Source organism: Acanthochromis polyacanthus, chromosome 8, assembly GCF_021347895.1.
Source record: "Acanthochromis polyacanthus isolate Apoly-LR-REF ecotype Palm Island chromosome 8, KAUST_Apoly_ChrSc, whole genome shotgun sequence".
Taxonomy (NCBI): Eukaryota; Metazoa; Chordata; class Actinopteri; family Pomacentridae; genus Acanthochromis; species Acanthochromis polyacanthus.
The window spans coordinates 12,993,629-13,016,368 of NC_067120.1; the positions used below are offsets into that span (position 1 = coordinate 12,993,629).

Sequence of the window (22,740 nt, forward strand, 5' to 3'; positions counted from 1 at the left end):
GGATGTAGACTGACATGAGCTGAAATACGCTGAGATTTCAGATTGTGCTGACTATCTATTATAAACACTTCAGCATTGATTATGAACATAATAACCACTAGAGATGCATGTGTCCACAGGCTGATTCAGTGACTTTCTACTGGCTTGACAGTGTTTGTATTAAAAGGGAAAGGAGGCCCGTTGAGGATGCACAAGGAGGAACACAATCTTGTTTCATTTTTTATTTTTTTGCTACACCACTGCAGATGAGTGAGAGAAGTCTTGGCGCTGGACTGCCCAGGGTGATGTGAGGGTTTTCTTGAAGAATCCAGACATGAGAGCAGACAGAGTGAAACTACCACTCTCTCCGTCTCAGTTGGCAGTGCACTGCCTTCCAACACCCAGCTGTGTTTGTTTGCTGTGAATTAGCAGGCAGCAAGAGTCTACATGCTCGCTCAATATTACCCACATCACACCATAATTAGAGAGGAGTGCACTATTAAAATGGTCGTCTGCTGCTAAATCATGAAGCGATCATTTGTCTGTAGCATCTGTCAAAACATTTTTTATGTACCTGTGTTCTTACCCTGACATCAAGAAGCATGTAGAGGCATAAAACACAGATATGACCAGGAAGCTGCCAGCGCTGTCACTTAAATGTGACAGGTCAAGACTGCAGATCCACTTAATGTGCTGTCATTATAATTTTCCCAATGATTGTGGCAAGTCTCATTTGAAATTCTGTAATTATCGAGGGACATAATTACTATCATCCCCCTAACAAATGTGAACTCTTAACTCCCGAACAAAGCGCTGTTGACATAAGCTCAACAGGGAGGCTGTGAATGTGGTCAGGTCCAATCTCAGCCCCACTCACAACGATGTCATGGATCAAATAGCAGAGGGCTCACAGGAGCAGGCAGAGGGTTTCTGAATGCCAAACAGCCACTGCTGCTCAGACAGATGTTAGCTGCACTACCTCTGATATCCCAAAATCTCTCCTACAACACCTACAACACCAGCCCCCACTGACAATCATCCGGCCCACAACAACACAGGAGCTATATAACCATGTGACTCATCCTACTATTATTTGCATTTTCCTTCATATTGTCGTCTCTAATTACAAAGCGACTTAAGTCAGTGAAATCGTTAGAAGCACAGACAGGAAAACAAGCAAAATCAATCAGTAAGGGATTACTTTAACCCTCCAAACTCCAAAAATCATGCTATATTTAAAAAAAAATATCATACTTAGGAATTGAAAACCAGAAAGAACTGTGGAATGTTCAAGCTTAAAACAGTCACTGAACTACTCATCTGTGAAGTGCTGGTCTGTCAGACAACTTAACTAAATCTAAGCTTCACTGCTATTCTATATTTCTTGCTTGAAAATTTCCCAGAAACGAACCGCTTGCTTTAAGTAGATTCTTTAAAGGACCTTAATGCAACTGTGAAGCCATGACTGACTCAAGTCGTACAAGTTGATTCCAGGTTTTCAACATTTTTGTAAATACATATAATCCAAGATTTTTTTCCCCAGATTTCTTTGTGATTTATGGCCTTTTAGTTTTGTTATATTGCACAGAAGACCTTCTTGAGTGCTCCTACTTCCAGCCTTGGCTGTGCTGCTTCCGTAGAGGAACAGCACTTTGTACTGAAGTGAAAAATGAGCAAACAGTGAGTAAAAAATTGTGACAAGAGCAAACCAGCACCCAGAAACAGCTTGGTTTTCAGAGGGCTAAAACCTGAGTACAAAATCAAAGGTTTTTCTCATGAAAACAACATTGGCTCATATCACATATTCTAAAAATATGATGCAGATGAATCTATAAACAGCTATAAGCAAGCAGACAGCAGAAGGAGAAGCATTCAATGCGCAATACTTCCAGGGGGCTTAGATAACAGAGAGCCAAGCAGGAGGGAGGATTCAGGATGACTGCACATGAGGACTTTTAAAATAAAACCCATTGCACTGGTTGCCAAAGCTAAAACACCGAAAGCAACACTCGCCCATAATGTCTTGTCTATTAACCTATGAATCATAACCAAAACTGGCATAGGCCCACTCGCAACTGACACGTGAAGCTCCAGGCAAACGTTTGTTCTTATGAAAGCTGACACTGTCAAAGAGTACGCTCAAAATATCAAAAATGAAAGTTAGACAAGGACTGGCCTGTGGTATCTTCATGTAAAGGAGCATCAAATACTGAGCACTTTTTTAACCTAATGGGGACACTTTTGTGCATAGAAAATCAGTCTGCATTCATTTACAGTAGATATGCATTTATTATAAAGGGTCTTAGTTGAAAGTGACTGTTTATGCAAATCTTACATACATTTTGATCATGTGTTCTGGGAATATAGTGCTGCCATGGAGAGCAACGGAGAGAGAGAGATCAAGGAAAACGAGGTGGAGGAACTTTTTTTAGAAGAATAAACTGTATAGCTGCCAAACCTTCATGACTGTTAGTCACATATAGAAAACACTCACTTTGCGATGAGGATATTACTCTAAGAAGATGATTTTTTAACAAGATTAGCAGTATTTGTGCTTCGTGAAAGTGTGCCATCAATAAAATGTTTCTCATCCCAGAAACGACTGCCATTCATCTCAGTCACACTTAATTATTTTGTACATTAGGCTTCTGCGTTTAATGTGGTTTCACACCAGTGGGCGGCTGACATTTTTCCCAAAGTAAGCGGTCCGAAGACTACAAAAGCTTTAATTAACATCTTAATGCCACACACAATCACCACACAAACACACACACGGCCTGAAGCAACCAGGGTAAGATGCACCGATAAGAAAAAGACAAAAAGGCCTGCATATTCAGTGTCTCCAGTGAGACAGGGGAAATCATCTTGTGCATGGGGATGTGATTGACAGTTGCCCTCACAGGGTTATGAGGTCAAAACATGTCGACCCATCCAGTCCCGCTGCTGCTCCTCAGCTGCAGCCCAACACTGTCACAAGACGGGAATAAGATACATTTACAGCTCTGCTCCGGAGAGGACCTCAGGGACTTTCCAAGATGCTGGGAGCAGAACAACCTCCATCCACAGCCGGAAACTAGGAGTCATTCACTGCTCCATTTACTTTAAAGTGGAATATCAAACATAATATGATGTTCCAGTGAGGCAAACAATAGAAAGCCCGTGTTGTACCATTGTCCCATTTCAACATGGACCATTTCCCCTCTATAGGTTACAATGGCATCAACGAGTAATCTAGATACAGCCACCTTAATGGTGAATCTCACAACAAAAATGATCTTATGTGGTGCAGCATGTGGCGAGCGCAGCCTTGTTGCAGCGCCAAATTCTGCCATCTGTGGACCAATAAGCTTCACAGCAGAGTGATGGCGAGCTGACACAAGTAGGAGTCCGCGCCAACATTAAACTTAAAATAGGTGACTTGTGTTCCTGGTTGTACGAGCACAGGAGGAATCAGAAATTAATTAGTTTTAAAGGCATGCAGATCTAAAAAAAAAAAAATCAGTCAAGTTAGTGGCACTCAGCCGTACAGCTCTGTCTGTCTAATGACTGGGTGCCTCCCTTTAATCAATCACATTTCATACCACATAATCACAATGACATGCCCTCTGTCAGAGGTCAGTGTGTTTGAAGCGTGTTCTGTTTCTCCTCGAACACTGGACTGTTACTGGTGCTGTATCAGCACAGTTTAGCCGATAAGGTCGGAGAGATTAATTAGTACAAGTCTGGACTGTCGAAGCACTGATATAACTCTATAACAACACGCAGAGGTGAAAAATAAAGGACTATATTTAATCAAGTACACTGAAAAACTTTTGAAGGACATGTACAGTATGTCACTTGTGTCTTTCCATTTTTATTTTTTTTGCCCTGTGTCGTATGAACTTCATACTTGATCTGCTGTTCTTTTCTCCGTCTCGTCTTTACTCTAACCTCAGCCAGTCGAGGCAGGTGGCTGCTCTCCCTGAACCTGGTGCTGCCAGAGGTTTAGAGAGATTTTTTCATCCTACTGTTGTCAAGCACTTTGGGGAATTGTCTGGATTTTTTAAAAGCCATTTTTTATGGTTAGTTGAGAGGCAAACAGAAAGTAGAGAGAAGAATAGGGGGAAGACCTGCAGTAAAGGACTGTGAGCTGGAACTGAACCCCCTGTTTATGGGTCGCCTGCTCCACCAGCTGGGCTACCTGGGCACCCTGTTTGGATTTTTTAGATATCAGAAGCAGAATGTCTGTATTGTCATTGTATTAAAACAATAAAATTGAAAGTGCTTCCTTAAAGTGCATAATAAATAAAATAAATAACATAAAAAAACAAACAGAATAAAATAAAATAAAAAATATGTAAGACCATCACTATAAAAGCATTCATTAAAAAAATCTATAAACCATCCAATAAAACCCATTAAACACTAGAATTACTTCATGTGTCCTGAGTTTAGTGCAAAAATGGCATTTGGAAAGAAAGCATTTCTTTCTATAATATAATATTGTAAGGTATTCAGGTTACTACATAAAGTGCCTCGAGATGTCATATGATGTGAACTGCCCCTGATTTAACTGGAATCAACTATATTACTTGACAGTTAGAGTTCCTAGTTAAATTTCAGATTATTTAAAAGAACAAACACACGGTAAACTGTGAAAATACTGTTTGAGATTAAACTTGTTGCTAGCAAATTTTTGGACCTGTACTCCTAATTCCTTCACGACACAAAGGAGTGTCACATTTGGCCCGTTGTTCTGTTCCACATCTGAATTATTTTCTATCCCACCACAGAGATATTTCACATCTAAACTTCTCAGATGGTTTCATTTACATAACTGTTAAGAGACCCAAAGAAAGTCTAACATTTCATATTTCACAAGAGAAAAAAACAAAACAAAAAAATCCAGGGAATACAATTATGTGAAGTTTTTCTCTTTGTCTGCCTCATTAGTAACCGTCCTTCTGATTTATCTTATGGCCCTTTGGAGAGAATCCAACATCTACATGTGCAAACGCTGGACTACACCACCTAAAGGCCTCTGCTTTGTTTCTCCTACCTTGTTAACATGTCCATATGTTGTTTTTTATAAGCTAGAGGACATACCATGAGTGAAATAAGCAGTCAACATGATGGCTGAGTATTTTCACCTTGAAGCTGAGTTGTTCCAATGACAGTCTTAAAAACACGGATTCACAAATTTGCAATTTGTCAATTAGTGAGTGGGGAGACTTGAAATAAAAACCTGCTAAATATTTAACTTTGATAAACGGCATTGAGATGGGTTTTTATGGGTTCAGTCAACAACAGCAGAGTGACTTTAACGGTAAATAACTGTTTGTGAAGTAGGTCAAATTAGCTCCAAGTCATCCAGCTAGAATAATAAAACTACTTACACTGATCCTTCTGTATTGACAGTCTAATAGTGTAACTTTACAGAGGACATTTTTGTGCAGGATGAAATGCATTATACTAGTGTTTTAGTACTTACGACTGGCCTTGGTCATGAGAGCACTTTTAGAATTTCTTGGTCTCATCTCAGAATACTGCATTTTTACTCTCTTATTTCTCCCTCAGATGAAGGGGACTCAGGATTTCATGTCAGCACCGGTGAAGATCAAGGGGTTATTCATAAATTGCTTGTGATTTTTCTGTAAACTTTATTATTGTGATTTATCCTGCTTCGAATACAACCAAATAACGTGGCTTCATTTCTAACACAAATTTTATTTTATTTCTTTTACTCGTAATGACTTTCTCCCTTCTTCCCCTTCACATTCAGAAGATGAGGCTGATGCTGTCTGGCCAAATCTTCTGCAATTACGTTTACTACCTAAACCACAAAGAGTTAATATGCAAAAAAGAAAACTCACAGGAGGATGTAAATTCTACGATGCAATGTTTACTGAGATGGCAGAGACAACATCAGACTTTTAACGGCTTAAGGCCAGTTTTTGGTTTCCGCATCCCCGTGTTCAGATTGAGGCGGATTTTCAAACAGTGGATGTGCACGTGGCTCTGTTCATACCGGGGTGAATGTCAGACTGCTACACTGACGGACGGTCACTCTGCCCTCTGGTCTGAAGTGAATGTTTCTGAAAGATTGGTTGTGACTTCACACCTTTTTTTTTTTTTTTTTTACAAAATATAGCCGTGAGTTGCAGACCAAACTCCAGCACTGTGTCAATGTGATTATTCCTGAGCTGTGCAGAGCTCAATGGGCAAACATAGAGCAGGACTTCTGGAGAATTTAGACTTCCTACTGTGTTTGGGAACCTACAGATGGAAAATATGCAGCTATACATCAAAGCACCTCCAAAGTTCTGCAGCAACAACTTCAGTTACACACGCTTTTAAGGTGTGGATGATGGAGAATTTCTTCAAAGAGACTCTCTTTGGAACAAGCTTTTGTTTTGAGCATCTTTTGTTTTCTGGCACGTGCAGCGTGCAAAGCGTGAAGCCTCTGGACGGATCCATGCAGACCTTTTGAGAAGTTGGTAGGTGATGAGATTTACGTTATGAATAATTTTGTGGATCTTCTCCAGACACACACATGTGAAAAGTATGGTTTGGCCTTCCTCACAAAGGAACCATTAGGAAAGTAATTGCAGCATAAATGATGCTAGTAGGACTTGCTAGCTATACATATTAAGCTGTCTATGTACTGAATGTTTGAGAGCACTAGTTTCAGTGAGGCAGTGCAATAGTCAGCATGTATGCCAAATCAAAACTCAAACTCTTCCTATTTAAATGGTTTTTGATACCTAGCGGCATAGTGAAATTTTATTACTTTTATTTCTTTTAGACGTATATTTTAGTGCTGTTTTATTGCTGTTTATTTTATTGTTTTATTGTATATTTTACGGGCTACAGTAGAGTATAGTGCTGCCCATGGTGGTTAGCACTTTCACCTTGCAGCTAGAAGATCCCTGCTTTGCGTCCCAGCCTTCCCGGGATCTATCTATAATTTTTCTTGTACTTTACATCATTCCATAAGACACTTTTGCCATCCTACACTCTTGAACTTACTGTGAATATTATTATGATTATAATTATATTGTTGTTTATTGTTGTTCATACTGTATGCTGTGTGCTGCTGTAACATGGGAAATTTCCCCGGACACGGGGAGTAATAAAGGATTATCTTATCTTATCTTATCTTATCTTATCTTATCTGCATGGAGTTTGCATGTTCTCCCTGAGCATGCGTGGGTTTCCTCCAGGTACTCCAGTTTCCTCCCACAGTCCAAAAATGTGCTGGGTCAATTGATTATTCTAAATTTGCCCATAGGTGTGAGTGTGAATGTGATTGTTTGTCCTGCTTTAAGTTACTGTACTGTTTTAAGTTATTCTCTCATGTTGTTTGCATGTCTTGGTGTTGACTTAGTCTCAATCCCTAAAAACTTTGGTCTTGTACTAGTCTCAGTACACTCTGGTCTCCATCATGACTTGGGCTTGGTTTAAGTTGTCTGATCCACCAGATGTAGACTGTGGAAGCTACTAGTTGCACATTTCATGTGACTTTCTCCTCCCTTTTTATCATTTATGTGACTGTTTTAATAACCCCTTTACAATGGGAAACAACAACAACAACAATCTCCAGAAAGCAACGTAGCACACACAAAATTTCAAGTGTGGTTGAAGGTTTTAGCAGCCCTGCTAGCACTTGTTAGGTGAATCATCCATTATAATGACAGAACTCACCTCCCTGGAGGCAAGTATTTCACCAAAACAATTTTTCTGTTGCTATTTTTCAGGGACACAGTTTCTGCTTCTTGGTTCTAGCACTGCCTAAGATGCCTGGACAATCATTGCGAGATGCAGTCAGACCATTCGACACAGTGCTGTGTTAGTTGCAAGAGAATTGGTCTTGACAACAACACTCGTTTAATCCTTTATACTTCAGGAATTTGAATTTTAAATGCAAGAGTTTCACTTGTAAACAGATTCTTATTTCCGAGCTTTAATTCTAACGATGCAACAGCCTGTTAGGATGTCTTCATTAATAACTACCATGTAGCAGCAATTTCTCAATTCAGCAAGACTGCACATAATATTTGCACAGATTTTCATTATATTTGCACACATTGTCCTTTCCGCTTCTGCACTAAAAGTGTGGTTTTTTTTTCCCCATTTAACCCACAATGTTTATAAAGGCTCTCTGATTATTAAAGCATATTAGCATGGCAGCGAATGTGACTGGAAGCTACAGCGTATCTGTTAGTGAGGCTTGTGTGTGTGTGCAAACTTACCAGCTTGCGTTGACACCAACCACAGACGCCACAAAGAGCCACCAGCCAAACAGCACACACTGTCACTGCGAGGGAGACCAGGAACACACTGAGGGACACGGAGCCTGTGCACACAAACACACACGTATGCAGGGAAGGCAGAAAGAGGGAAAAAACAGAGTGACGCTTTATTTTTTTCGCATACATGGAGTTATTTTTTTCTTCAGCGTGTGTGAAATAAAAACATGAGATCGTAGCCACGGAGCTGATGGCATGCGGCAGTAAATCATGTTGTCAGAAGGGGCAAACCCAAAATAAAGTCGGGCCTTCTGCCTCCACATTTAATTGAATAGCCGGACAGAGCTGCCATTTTTACATTCTGTCACAAGAAGCTGAGAAATACAATCTCATCACTACCCCTCTTTCGTGCCAGAGCATTTCAATACCTTCCCAATAAGGACTGCAGCCAGGCATCACTCAGTCGCACACACATCACTGTCATGGTGTCACAGCTTGTTAGCTGACAGGCTGAAAGAGAAGTGAGGGAGGAGGGGGAGAGAGGAGGGGAGGCTGGGCTGACAATACAAGAGAGCTCATGATTAATGGGTATCAGTAGATGCCCAGTGAGAGAGGTGGCTCTGGTTGAGAGTCATAAAAAAAACATCATCTATCGCATGTGTTTCGGTTCGTGTGTTTGTCTGTGTGAGACGGAGAGGATTCGCACATCGACACTCTGTTTTAGATCGCACGCTCTCCACATTTAAACAATTGGACGGCCTTCACTTCAGAGGACAAGGATATACAGCTTCATTGAGCTTTGATATTTACACAGTGGGAAAGATGCTAATGTATTCAAATTTCCTTCTAACAATTCTGATTCCTAAATAAACAGCGATAAATAGATGTCAGAATACATCTTCACATCGCTCAGCGACAAACACTGACAAACTGGCAAGCTTTCCTTTCGATAACTGGATTCGTCTTCCTCCCAGCTGCTGTCTCCCTCCCTTCCTTCGTTTGCCACAACTGGCCTTTTTATCTCAACTCTATTTCAAATCTTTGAATTATTCTGCTCCTCGTCGTGTCCTGTGGGAAGACATGAGCTCAGAAAGGTTGAAGGTAAAGTTGTTTCATATGGAAAATCAGCATGGGATCAGTGCTGTGTTCCATAAGTTTCCTTCAGCCTCAGCTGCTGCCTTGAAATCAATGTGACACCTGAGGCCACTTTAGAAAAGAGAAAATGAATACAGAACAGTTCAGACCATTGACAACAAACGTAATGATTAGGTTTCTGGTGGCAGAAAATCCTTTTAAAAATCCTTGACAATTCAAATTACCACACAAATTGGGCCACAAGTGGCTCTTTTGTGGCACAAAATAACTACTTATTTTGTGCATTTATATTGAAAACTCAGAAAAAAGCAGACTCTTGGATGACAACACGCTCTGCAGGGTGATCTGTGAGACTTCTGGAAAAGACCAAATGTCTTGGTAATGTTACTTCTGTGTGGGTTTTTTTTTGTCTTTTAGAATAATTTAGTTGGTATTTTGCCTTTAGGTGCAGTAAAAAATAGACTACAGAGGTGGGGAATAGCATTCAGTAAAGGTTCAGCAAACTGAGAATCAAACCAGAGACTCAGTGCTGACTCTGCTGACGGCATTTGTGGACATGTGATATGCATCTGAACAACGCTGGTATCTGGTCACTCATTTACCTGAAAACTCTGTGATGATGGTCAGCCATAGAAGGCAAACGTGTAGCAATATGGCTGCTTTATGCAGTCCAACTCAGACCCTTAATAAGAGCCAATATTTAATTGAATATACCAGGGGATCCATAAAGTCGCTCTACAATTTCAATAATTTATTATAAACGCAGTTAATAAGATATCTTCACCAGATTTGTTTTATTGTAATCAGTGTTTATCCAGATATCACTCCCGTGGACTTCTTTCTATGGGGATATGTTAAAGATGTCATGTATTGAACAAAGATACGGGACATTACTGACTTGAAACGAAAGATTTCTGATGCCAGTGCCACCATTGATGAGGCTATGCTACAGCCAACATGGCAAGAAATCGAGCACCGTCTTGATGCGCTTCGTGCAACTAGTGGTGCCCATATAGAGGTGTATTAAACGAGGTAGAAAAACTTTGACAACCACTGATTCCAATAAAACAAATCTGGTTAAGATACCTTATCAACTGCCTTTGTAATAAATTCTTAAAATTGTAAAGAGACTTTATGGAAACCCTGTATTATTATTTAAACATTGATTGGCAACATGTTTACAAGAGACTGGAAGTTCCTGATTCTAGAGAGACAGCTAGGGCTTCCTGACACCACTGGAGCTGCCACACTCAGGACCACACCTGATCCTCTATCCATGGCAACCAAGAAAGCAGTTCTGCAGGAGCCGACTGTCCCCTGGGAAGAACGGATGGAAGAGGCAAGAGAAAGCAAGACTCAGGCATGCAGATTTGGTCGCTAAGTGGTGGAGAAATGGGTAGAAAGCCTGCTGTGAATCGGTTGGAGTGGACTGCAGGGACTTCACAGGACACTCTTTATCCCTGGTACTGAGATTCTTGGGGATTTGCAGGTTTTAAAGAAGAAGGAGGAGCATCTTGGAAGATTGTGAAAAAGCTTCCTGTTGGCTCTGGTTGAAGAATGGTGTAATGCACAGTCTGGTCACAAGTCAGAGTTTGATCATTTGAGATCGTCTGATGTTCAGACCAGAAACAAGCGAAGACCTCGGGTTCATGTCTGACAATGTGACCAGGTGGCAGCATAAGGTGTATCAAAGAACTGCTTAAATTCTTTATCTGTTACCTGTGATTCACATCTACCCAGAGTGATTAAAATTAAATTTGCAGCATATGTGTTACCTGTAGGTACCTCTGCCTTATGCACTTGCACCTGTAAGACCAGCTGGTGGTTTGATGAAACCTAACATGTGGGGTTTTCATCTAAACAAGTTTCAGCTCATACACATAAAATACACAGTGTATGGAATTTTGACTTCTGACGTGCTGAACACATTTCCCTCCACATCCAGTCATATTTAAAAAAAAATTTGAAGCCTGCACTGCATATCAATGTATAAAATTGAGTAAGTACAGTTTATTTATATAGCACTTTCTAGGATAAAAACCAAAGTGCTTCTCAATAAAACACAATAAAGGAAACATAAATGAAAGACTAAAAAACAGAGCCATAAAAACCCTACTCTTACTAAAAGCTTGTCTGAATAAAAAAAAAAAAAATCTTCAGCTGTTTTATTTAACAGAGTCAGCACAATCAATGCCATGCAAAGACAAGGGAAGTGCATTCTGCAGTCTAGGTGTCACTGCTTGAACGGATCGATCCCCTGGGTGCTCAGATCTGGGGAACCACCGGCAGTCTCTGGTCAGATGATCTAACAACGCTCTAAGTAGGGGGATAAGGCTTTAAGATGGGGAGCTTACATGTAGAAACCTAATGTAATAGTTAGCACCGGGGCTTTCAAATTAATCATAAAATTGACTGACAACCAATGAAAAGACGATAAACCTTCCACTGGTCTCAGCTGCCAGCGTTGCAGCAGCGTTCTTTACAGTCTGGGGACCATTACATGCTGCTTTGTTGAGTTTTCTGAGAAGTTTTCTGCCTCCCTGTCTTTTTTTGACATCCGCTTGCCACCCGTAGATGGTGGAGAAGTGTGAAACCAGCGAGCAAACTGAACCTGAAGACACTCATAAAACTGACTCTAGGGGTCAAAAACTCCAGCTACCTTTGACAAATTCAGGAGCTTGCAGAGCTTTCTGTGGATTTTCTGGATAATAATAGAGATAAAGGGCGTGAGTGTTAGCTCCAGTGGGAATTGAACTTTGCTCTCTGGGGTTGATGGAAACCTGCTCTTGTGCCTTTATCACTGAACAGATAAGAATCCTAAATATCTTACACAGTAAACGCTTACATTGAGTTTATCTCTTGACAACAGCAACTGACCCAGATTGAGAAAAGACTCGATCCGACTTGACTGATCTTGTTTTGATTGTAAAGATACAGATATAATCAGCATTATAGTCATTACAAGTGTCCCGCCATTATTTATCTATCCATCTTTCTCTGCAGTGAGAGACACTGCTAATGGTAAAGAGGCACAGCCATGCCCCCCTGAGGATGAGAGGGTCAGTGAAACACAGTGATCTCCTGAATGATGAATGTCTCTATTCATAGACGGTCAGAAATAGACACTATATGCTCTGCTACTGTATATTCATAGTCGGGTCAATAAAGCCGAGTCCATTAGATACCACGACATTATAAAGGGTAGCAATGGATCTTAAATAAGGAGGGCTGAACTGGTCTCCAGCTAAGGGCATCTGGTAGCATCAGTGCTAAATGGCTCCGTGATGGATGTTTTGATGTGTGGAGAGTCAGGTGGATCTGTGAGAGCCAGCAGCTGATGCAGGGTCCGACGTCCTGTGGGCTCTCTGAAGGTCGGACAAAGGAGGGGGAGTAAAAAGCTTCCAACTAAAATACAGCCTCCAAAGAAACCATGCTACTGCACTCAGTAATGGACAGCTGGACTCCCACTTCATGGAATGTATGTTCCTTTTTAGAAACTACAGAGAGCTATAGCGTTCAGGCTGTGCAGAGGAATAAAAGGAGGGAAATACACTGTGTTGAGTGTAAGAGAGATATGCAAATCTTCAGTACTTTGACTGTGGAGAATGAGAGGTATCATTAGAGAAAGAGAAGCTTTCTCAACACCCAGCTATCCCAGTGGTCGGGAGATTCAATTTATCTTTCTCTGTGAACACAACCAAACTTTTGGTTTGAAATAATCCAGCAGGTGACACATTACTAAGGTGAAAGAAAAAAAGGCTTTTTCTGTGCTGGAACTAGAGGAATATTCCACTTGTTGTTAAATGAGAACAGCTAACATAACATACAGCAATCTTTACAATATTTCACCAAGTGATGAAACAAAAGATGCTTTCATATGGAGCGTGGTGAATCACATCTAATGGCACCACTCAGCAAAGCTGACAAGTGAGCTGAACAAGCCATTGAACCCTTTGATCAGAAGCCTTTAGAAGTCAGAGCACTCTTGAACTTGAAAGTCACTTGTTTGTTTGAGATTTCAGTGGCTACCACTGTTACATGCACATAAAAGGGTGAAATAAATGGCACTGTGTAGTGGCAAGAGTGGTGACAATAATTTTGCAAATGAGCTTGAAATAAACCCTTTCACTAAAGAGGACAACAAAGAGCAAATCACACCGGCAATTAAATACAGACGTTTAACAAGTACGGAAAAGACAGACCTTGCAGAAAATATCAAAGTCCAGAGTCTTCGGTATGGAGTGCAGAGCAGCACTGAGTACAACAAGCATTGCCGGGGTTACACAGAGCCACACTGCGCAGGTAGGTGATCTGGTCCACATGCAGTGAGCTAAGCCAGGCAGAAAGGGACCAGTCCTCAGGGGTAGAAGGAATTGCTAATTGGACAGGCGGAACTGGAGCAGCGTCCAGTCAGCAAAGCTGCCACAGCGCATCTTTATGCTCCGACTGAGGTGGAGAGGGCAGTGCCTCGGAAGCTCTGGGTGCAAAGCTCATCGCCTAATCGCCACTTCAAAGTGCCCGCTTCTTTTACTTGAGCCTGGGTTCTGCCCTCTTTATAGCCACTGAGCTGCTGGGTAATCCTCAGATGTCACTCAGATGTCTTTACAGTCCATCCCCTCTGAGGCGCAATATGTGTGCAACAGCAAAATGTTATTTACTTCCACTTATATTGTGATACAGACTGTTGCAAATAGCCGTCTACCTTCTGGCGCAATTTCTACACTGCAGATTATTGTTTTGTTTTGCAGTCATGTCCCCAGACAAGAGCCTGGGTGGTAGTAAACAGCACATGCACACGAAGGCGTCGGAGCTAAAATATTTCTCCCTAGCTCAGCTGCAAAAAATAATTAATGGGAAGGTGCCTGTAATTGATTCCAGGGAATAGATGTGGATAAAATGAATAATTACTATGGTTCCAGGTAAATAATGCAATTGTCAAATAAACCGATGAGGTGACATTTAACACAGTGAGCTCCGAGCTGGTTGCTACGAGTGTGGGGGCGTGCTCAGAGAATGACCCGTTGTTTTGGCATGTTTTATCCCTTACAGTGTTGTCGTAAAGCCAGCCAGTCTGGCGGGGCTCAATGGGCATTTGCTAGTGACAGAACACCATTTCAAGTAGGATGGACGACAGATGATTGACAGCTCTCCCCTTCATGCAGACAACAATGTAAACCACTTGGTGGGTGGGTATTGGTATTTGCTTAAGAAAAACATGGCAGCTCTTCTGGAAATGTCAAATATCGCCTACACTTTCCTCTGTAATTCTTTTCTGAATCCATTCATGGTTGCAAAAAATTATGCATCACTATATCTATGACACCTAGTTAAAGCAGTTGTTTACAAGGTTTGGGTGTATTGAAAGGTATCAAGTCAGGCCAAATTTAAAATGCTTCCTGTAGTTAGTTTTTTTTTTTTTTCTGCATCTGTCTTATTGGGTAATTCTCACTGGACTGGCTTTGATTGTACTGATATTTGCTATGTTATGTCATTCCATCATTTACTGTTGTATATTTTGTATAATTTCCTTAAATCTTTAAAAAAAAACACATCTTTTCATTTTGCAGACAGTCACTGGTTTCTCTTAATGTTAGTAGGGCATGATCCAACAAACTCAGTCATATTTATGTTTTATGAATCTTACTGTGCGGTATTATATCACAATGAAACAGGCTGATCCATTTAAGTGCAGATAGGTCAGTTAAATATCCATTACTGTGCTTGAGAACAGCAAAAGAAGATATATATTTATAACACACATGCATCGAGCTATACATTATAGCTGTGCAGTCATGGTTGCTTACTGTTACTGCTCCAGAATTTGACTTTCTGACATTATGTTATAGCTTGTGAAGAACTGGCAGTGGACTCTCAGCTCTTTATGCCAGTGCCACCACCACTTTATATTACCATGCAAGGATAATTGTGGGAAACCATGAAAACAATTTAATGTTCGCTGCAATGGATCATCTCAAGCAAGCTGGCAGAGAGGATGAAATGCAAAATATTCCTTGTGATGTCTAGGAAACATCAATACACCAATATAAAAAGCTTTGATATGGTTTTTGAGATTGACGGAAGGGTTGTTTGGCTCATGCAGTTTGCAGCAAATGGGAAAAAAGAGGCAAGAGCACAGTATTATCATTTACCCACTTGGGAGTCCCAGTCCACAGTGGACACTAGAGCCCCATGTGCTGCAAATCATAGGGACATGTAGAGGAACCAGTGAAATTTTGACAGGTGGAGAGCACCTGTGGTGAGAGTGAGTGTCTCTTGCATCCCCTGTAGGCAACAGGGAGCTTTGCCGGTTTTCTGTCCCTATATGCTCCCTGTGGCTCAGCTGCAGCTCTGCTGTCACAGAGGCTGTTTCACAGCGAGAGTAAGAGGACTGCCTCCCACGTCTGTCTCAGTTGAGGGAGAAGATCCAACTCAGCCCAGTGACAAGCCAGGCTGGACTATGACCAACAAGACGTCACATGACACTTGCCGGGTGTCACCTATAATGACACCATCATCCTATTAGCGCCTCTGACAGTGAACGGGCGAAGCGCCAAAAAACTCAACAAAATCTGGAAAATGGAAGTGTAAATGAGTCGAAGCTGTGATAATATTTTAATAAATTTAAAATAAAGTTTGGTATTTTTCTGATGTGTGCAGCACTGTATGAAATCTAGTCTTCTTGTAAGTAAATGTTAGATTTACATTGCGTGTTATTTTAGTGCTGTGTATATCATTGTGGTTTACCATACATGATTCCTTCCTCACAAAAAACATTCAAAATAGGTTTTCTAGAAGAGGTCTAAAACTTCACGGAGTACCTTTAAAGCCAGGGTAGGCAGCATTTTTTGGCCTCATTAGGCAAAAATTCTATATTAACCTTTCAGTATGTTTTAATTCAAATAGTCTGAGAAGAAATTTAAAGCACTTTAATGCAGTCAAATGTGTCAGTGTTGACAAAGCGGACTCATAGTACTGAAGTTACGTCCATAAACTAAAATATTCCCAACTTGCCTTTTTTCTCCTGGACAGTTAACCTGCTAATTTAGCTTTTCTGTAACATCTAAATGTGTTTGCTATGGTTGGTAGTTAGATAGCGTACGCAGATTTACCAAACTGGCAATGTGTCTCTATGATAAATGTTGCTAATAGTTTAGCCTTTTCTGCAAGCCGTAGCCAAAGGCCGATGTCTGTGGCTAATTCCATTTCATGTTTTTCATCATGTTTCGAAAGAACCTTTGGGAGATTGTTTCGGACAGAGTTCAGGTCTGCAGGAGGAATGCTGCATTTTCAAAGTCTAACTTCTGCCTACCCCAGCTTTAAAAAACAACAAAACAACAAAAGAAATAACACACCATAATGTTCTTAAATGTCTTAGGCAAATACTGCACTGAATAATGTATGAGCCCTTCATATACCTTAGACATTTTCAACAAATACATTACCCACAAAGAGAAATACTGTTGTCTTATCTACTGTATGCTAATAGCAAATACTCAGGAGTGTCTTTGAAAATCAGCCGGCAGCCTGCTTACTATAAGATGCTCACTGAATCGACTGAACAGCTTAACTTCTGTGCTGTAAACAGGTCTGTATAATACAGTCAGAATGACACGCTTCAATAAAAATAAAAAGGTCCTGATTAGTGACTTTCTTTTCAACATACATATTTAAAAGAACACACAGAATCAGGTTCTTCTCCTGTACCCTTCGTTGCAGTTTAGGTGCCTATTTGGATCCGTATTTTAGCTCGGATTATCATTTTCTAAGACCCTCGTCCCTTCATAAAAACACGGCTCCTGCTGCTAACTGTGTGATATCAACATGTTGATTTTGTATAATTTTTCTTTAATGTTGCGATCACAGCGGGAGGCAAATGAATTTTATCTCTTCCTAATTCCGATTGAATAAAAGATAAAGCTAACATTTTGGTTACATCTATTCCTCCTGCGCCTTTGATAAGGACTCTATCCTGCATGCATGGTCTGATCTATCATGCGATCTATCACTGCCTCTGCCATGATTTCCCCTCCCAGCTCTGCCTCAGAAAGACTGAATTAACTGCTGAGATTGAAATGAATGACTTTCATATGTAAGCCCACAAAGAGCCGACACATTTACCAAAGGCACTCTGCCCTGCCGTCTAACAGGCCAGCTTGTATTTATAAGTGCCCCTGCCTCGCATCAAACACTCATTAATAATGGATTACAGTCATATATCACAGGAAGACTCCAAACATTTTTTAAGAGGTTAGCTCATCTGTCTGGATGGACATTATTTTAGTGTTGGTATTTGTCTGTGCAGTTTATCAGCTAATTATCTGTCAGGAAAGAAGAAATAATATAATCACAGATTAAACTTCTCATCAATTGTACCTCTTGACCTCTGTGCTCCTTTCTAAGTGCTCTCCCCACTTTTCACCTCCTGAGTGTCACACTGGGATAAATGACTGTTATATATTGCAGAAACCTGATCAAGCTGGATGAGCTTCTCGTGGCCCCTGAGCTTTAGGATGTTATGGCTGCTTCACACAGTTACAAACAACCTATTATTCACCAGTCCCACTGATGCCCTTGACTTTATTGATTTAAGTCCATATTGTGGCTGCTGATGCTCTGGAGGTGGACTAGTGTCCATCTCAGTAATGAGTTTGTGAGCTGTAAACTTAGTCAGCCGTGACTACCATTATTCCAAGTTCAGGGGCATTAAATTGCCTCTATATAGCCTTCATTATTCGTTCTAAGCAGGGCTCACAGCAAACAGCTCCTTACTAAACTGTTTTCTTCCCTGGTGTCTTCTTCTTCTCCACATTTTCAGTATGTTCATTATTTAATAAGCCCCTTAGCGAGTGCTTTTATATCTGTCAAGCTTTCCATTCTCACATGATAAAAGATCAGAGCAAAGGTCAACAGGTCCAAGGCAAAGAGTCAGTTGATTTTACATTTTCTTGTGCTTATTTTTTGCCATATGTGCCACGCTGAAAATGTAAATGACTCCTCTGAACTCCAAAACTCAATAGCATTTTTTTTTTAAAATTACCCAAATTACGCCATTTTTCAGTCTTTGACCTAATTAAATGTGATGCACGGTTCCGTTAGAAAACTAATCTAAGCTTAAAATCATATTTCATCAAAATCACTTTGTTTCATTCAAAATATTGTCAAAATTAAATAATTTTCACTAACCAGATTCTATTTAAAAAGCTAAATAAATGAATAAATTCTGCACTCATTACCACCACCGAAAAGCTGATAGAGACCCATTTCTGAAATGGAGGCAGGTGACAAAAAGTCAGAGTTTTTAGCTGAAATGGGCTGAACTGCAGGTTGTTTACAGAGACAGGAAACATATTTAAAAAATAAATACTTAATTATTTATTCTATGTAGGGCTACTACTTTTTTCCAGTAATTGCAACACCTGGGGGCACAATGTTTGTAGAAATAAGAAAAGGAATTCAAGTAATTACTATTAGACATTTTGGAGTTTTCTCTACTTCTAGTCTGCTCAGTGGTTTCCTTGGAGGTGCAGAACTTTATATTACCAGGAAAATAAAGGCAGACACAAGTTTTGCTTTCCCACTGATGCTAAAATAAGTGGAGATTGTGAAACTGTCTATTACACGTGGAACAGATACATAATAATTAGGTCCCACTCCAACCGGTCCTACAAGAAACCTGTGCTTGCAAAAGATTCCAAGGTACGTATTGAATATGCACAAACCGGCACTGGGGGAATGGATACGCTATCTCGGCTGCAGTCTGAATGAAAGTGGTATGTTGTGAACTTGCAACAATAAGCGTCAAGGGGTTAAATAGTGAGTATTACTACGGTCGTGTTTACATCATTTCAATCCTTGCAGAAGCAGAAAGCATGAGAGAACTGCTCTGCCTGCTCGCTGTATTGTTGCAGACAATCGCTGCAGCCAAAGCTAAAACATTTTATCATTCCACTTTCTATCTCCCATCCCATCTCTAATTTTCATCAAGGCCTAAAATGGTCATAGCCTTGTGTCGTTGCCAAACATTTTCCCTGGCTCCCCCTGACTTCCTCCACCCCCTCACTGTTCGCTTTCCATCACCTTCTTCGCCGCTGTGCGCTGCTGTAACTTCTAATTCACTGCCGTATCCTCCTTTACCAGCTGCGCTGAAAGTTGCAGCCTTTCTAAAACTGCGTACGCACACACACACATGTGCTCAGAGCTGCACACACCAACACGCACACACATATTCTTCCACTTGACACAGCTTAAGCGCAGTGACATGAGTGGGAATGCGTGCACTTTAGGAATGTGAAGAAACCAACAAAGTGGAGAGAGAGAGAACAGTGCAGGGAAAAGCAGAGTGGGAGTGAGGGAAGAGGGACTCAACTGTAATGCTATTGAGAAGCAATTTGTGAAGCTTGTGCATATGCATACAGGCCTACAGTCCCCATCTGCCCACATCATCAGCTCACTGCTGGTGACATCAACCAAGACAAAGAGGTCTCGGATGCTCCAGATGTATTATGTGGGTGGTATTATAAAATCTAATCCAAGTCAAAGTCAATTGTATTTGCCTAAGGATACAGAGTTGCATGTATTTGTGGTATGCGGGAGTGTCTGTGTGCGCGCATACCTCTGCACTTTTATATCTATGTCCAATTTCCATTGCCACTCCGCCCATGAAGAATATTAGCCTAAATATTCCCTGTCTTTCAAAAATGGGAAAACAATTATTGAGGGTGTAATTAAGTATTGGCAGGACAAGTGCAACTTTAATTGAATGACAGCTAAATGACAGTTAAATGACAGTGAAGCAGCCCAGTCTCAGCATATCCGTTATGGTTTATGTAAAATCTCATCAAACACCACGCAACCACACAATGAGCTTAACTTAAGGCGTTTAGGAATGCTCACATCCAAAACAGACGCATATCTGGCGAGCAAAGTTCATATGAAAATGCCAGACAGACTCCATTTGTCGTAAATGAATTCATTTTGATTCATGATTACCTGGAGGCCTCTACCTTTGTCTTCTTCATTCAATTAAAGGCCACTTGTAAAAAGGACTTTATTACTTGTCTGGACAGACCAGGCAGTAAAACTTGAGGACACAGCAATCTGTGGCTTCCAGCTAGAAGTTCGAGTATTGACGAGGCCACAACCCAGTCAAAGTCATCTCCCTTTAGACTCCATTAAAAGTTGCTAAAAGACAGACCTTAAGCGACCTTCTGCCACCTTCATGTGTCTGTACATCTGCCTATATGTGTCTGTCTTCTTCCAAATGGCGCTCACTTTCCCCGCAGTCAGATCCTCACACGGACTGCCTCCGACCGGTGTGCCGATCTATCACTCTGCGTGTGACCACAGCCTTCTCACAACCGGTGTCAGGAGCGCTGATGAGAGGAGGATGTAAAAGTGTACGACAGCTAAGTGAGAGCGAGAGAGAGGTTACTCCAGGAGAAGTAATGGCTCTGGTGTCTTTGTATGTGCAACAGGCAGGCTGGTCAAACTGTAATTTACACTGTCATAGGAGCACAGAGGGAGAAACTCCACTACAGGGTGCATTATATTTGCTCACTGACTGCTGCTCTCATCTGATGGAACAGAGAATCCCACCTCCCCGGTGACCACCCCCCCTCTGTCTCAGGTGACCTTTCTCGTCACCGGGCTGTGCATTAACGGTGACGCTCCACTTCGGTCGGAGCGATCCTGTCCACTCCGGTGCTGTGGACTGAGCAGGGGCCCCGGGGACAGCGCTGCATTGGCTCTGTGTCAGGAGGAGATTTAAATACCCCTCTGCTTTTAGACTCCAGCTGGAGTGACACCACAGAAAATCACCCTCATTAGCATCAGCCAATGTCAAAGGAAGGACAGATTAAAGTAATGAGAAATATCCTATAACTTCTACTGTACGTTTTAATGTATCTCCCTCCTCGGTTTCTTCCAAAAAACACATTTGATAATTAAAGATAAAAATGACTCTGCGGCACGTTGCCCAAAATGAAGTTCCACGTTTCGCAGGCAGACAGTTCTATATAAACATAATTTGCTGCTATAAGCACAGAGGTCATCGCGGAAGGACCTTCAATCTGTCTGCTGCTTGAACACTCATTGATGTGTTTGCTTGTATAGCTGTCAACAATTTACAGCTGGATAGTACCCAGCAGACTGAGACTTATTGACGACGCCACGCAGCTGCTCGCTTGCAGCAGGATACAGTCAAGAGCTCATGGGAAATATAGTTTTCCACAGCTACCGGTCCTTGTGGCCTTCACTTCTGCAGGGAGCAGTCTGTAATTTTCCTTCCACATTAACTCAATTACACAGCACCTGAGGACATTTTAGCTTAGCTCCACGTTGTAAGAGCTCGTCTTAATTCTTCCTCACAGGCATATTAATAGTAACTGTTGTGGCGATGCGATCGAGGGGCTGCAGTCAATATCACCTTGGTAGTATAGTTTGGGAGTGGCCGTAATACCTGCAGTATCGTGCATGTCACCATTTGTCACGGCAGCCAATACAGCAAAGCTTTCCATCTGGCTGGCAGGGCAGCGGAGAATTAATGGCAGGCTTGGCTGCCATTAAGCCGAGTGATACACACACACAGAGCTCTCACACCTACTTGACATTATCACCCTAACATCATGACAAGGATGTCATTTGGCTAACTATTGCTGGCGTAGCTGAGGGGGAAAAATAATAGCGGGAGTGTGAGTTCAGGCTGGAGAGGAATTAATAGCGAGAAAGAGACGAGATTTAAGTTATTACTGGAAATCACCGTCGATGTCTCTTCTGGCAGAGTAATAATGGGCAACACAGCATTTCTGCCTTAAATATATAATTAAATGGGGAAGTGGTGGCGCGCTGCTTTCCATCACTTCCTCAATTTACTTGACACCCTCTTGAGGGCGCACAGCACTGACCAAGCCACATGCAAAATAAGTTGTCACAAACAATCTCGCTGCCACCGCTGCTATTATTTATTGTAATTGGAATGAAAAACAAACGCTCTGAACGAACCTGATCTGCGGATGATTAATTAAGTCGCTTCAAAGGGCTATAATTCTCGTCATGTGTAATGGGCCAGATGAAATAGGCAAAGAACAACCGATGCTGTCGAGGCAGCCTCTCAGCCTCGCATCTCTATGAGGTCTGTTAGACTAATAAAAGGACAAATGGGGCAGTTGTGTGATTTGTATGCATCCTGACCTTTAAGCCAATCGAGGGGCTCTTGAGAACACATCCAGAAACAGTCTCAGAACGAAGGCTAATGTTAGATCAGATTTAGATGTATTGAACAGAGGATGTTGTAGCTCAGCTTTCCCAGGTCATTCAAAAAAAGATTCACATAGTCTCTTTTCTTTGGTTAAGAATTAGTACAGTTTGGTGGAGAAAGGTCATTTTTTATCAAAGCTATTGGCAGGCCATTCCTAGTGCTGTAGACATTTTAACCCTCCTG

General features: G+C 41.3%; 1 protein-coding gene across 2 annotated transcripts in view; it reads right to left on the bottom strand.

Moving 5' to 3' along the window:
• The window catches only part of syt7a (synaptotagmin VIIa), a 100,031-nt gene that overhangs the window by 48,373 nt on the left and 28,918 nt on the right, over positions 1 to 22,740 (bottom strand). For both annotated transcript variants that reach the window (XM_051952790.1, XM_022197898.2), the window contains exon 2: positions 8,211 to 8,314. In XM_051952790.1, coding sequence (XP_051808750.1) covers positions 8,211 to 8,314 — 104 coding nt within the window. The remainder of the gene's footprint in view (positions 1 to 8,210; positions 8,315 to 22,740) is intronic.